The sequence below is a fragment of the Arachis ipaensis genome, chromosome B07, assembly GCF_000816755.2.
Source record: "Arachis ipaensis cultivar K30076 chromosome B07, Araip1.1, whole genome shotgun sequence".
Lineage (NCBI taxonomy): Eukaryota > Viridiplantae > Streptophyta > Magnoliopsida > Fabales > Fabaceae > Arachis > Arachis ipaensis.
Genome location: NC_029791.2, coordinates 11734854 through 11735992, shown reverse-complemented (window position 1 = coordinate 11735992; position 1139 = coordinate 11734854). Strand labels below are relative to the sequence as shown.

Here is a 1139-nt window from a genome sequence, read left to right as displayed (position 1 = left end):
GGTCTTTTAGGTTAAATATAACTTGGATGGCAGGTTACAAAAGTATAAGGCTCGTCTCGTGGATCAAAATTTTTCTCAGAGACCACGGTTTGATTTTATATAAATGTACAATCCAGTGGTAAAAACTTACTTCAATTCGAATTGTGTTCACGTTGGCATTGTCTAGAAATTGGAAGATTAAACAACTTGATGTCAATAATGCATTTCTGCATGGTGACCTAGCTGAGGATGTATACATGAAGCAGCCGACGGGTTATGAAGTTGGCGATGGCAGTTTAGTGTGCAAGCTCACCAAGGCTCTCTATGGTTTGAAGCAGGCACCAATAACTTGGTATCACAAGCTGTCCATGGCTTTGCAACACCTTGGTTCAATGCAATGAAGTCCAATGTCTACTTATTTACCAAGTTCAAAAATGGCTCTTCGTTGTTTGTCCTGGTATATGTCAATGATATAATCAATACTGGAGACTCTGATGATGCAATTTTACTGGTGATTCAACAACTGAATATCAAATTTGCATTAAAAAATAAGGGTGAACTTCATTATTTTCTTGGGGTTCAGATTACTAAGACTGCTAGTGGTGATCTAGTGTTGTCACAAGAAAAATATGATAAGGACCTGCTTAAGAAAGTAGATATGGAGCACTGCAAGCCTTGTTCTACACCTTTACCCTCCTCTATTAAGTTTTCTGCTTTTGGAGGTTCAACATTCAAGGACCCTAAACTCTATAGATCAGTGGGCAGTTTACAACATCTCACTGTCACTCACCCGGAGTTAGCTTATTGTGTAGGTAAGGTCTCACATTTTATGCAAAATTCATTAGATGAACACTGAAAGCTAGTCAAAAGGGTGTTGAGATATGTGTAGGGGACACTCAGTTTTGGCCTACACGTGTACAAAACAAGTGTTCAGTATGTTAAAGCCTATAATGACTCTGACTGGGGAGGAGACCCGGATGATAAGAAGCCCACTGGCGGCTTTTGTGTTTTTCTTGGGAGTAATCTAATTTGGTGGAGTTAAAAGAAGCAAGGTGTTGTTGCTAGGTCTAGTATTGAAGTAGAGTACAGGGCTATGGCTGACTTAATGGCTGAGCTGCTTTGGGTCAAGAATCTTATGATTGAAATAGGAGTTATACTTT

At 39.3% G+C, this 1139-nt stretch overlaps 1 protein-coding gene across 1 annotated transcript; it reads left to right on the top strand.

Annotated features, from left to right (window-relative positions):
• Window positions 377–835, top strand: LOC107606605 (uncharacterized mitochondrial protein AtMg00810-like). Its single transcript, XM_016308648.1, has one exon. The coding sequence runs from the start codon at window positions 377–379 to the stop codon at window positions 833–835; it is 459 nt and encodes a 152-aa protein (XP_016164134.1).

Bases quoted from the DNA above. Each gene is read 5' to 3' on its own strand.
- LOC107606605 (XM_016308648.1), top strand. From the start codon at position 377: ATGAAGTCCAATGTCTACTTATTTACCAAGTTCAAAAATGGCTCTTCG.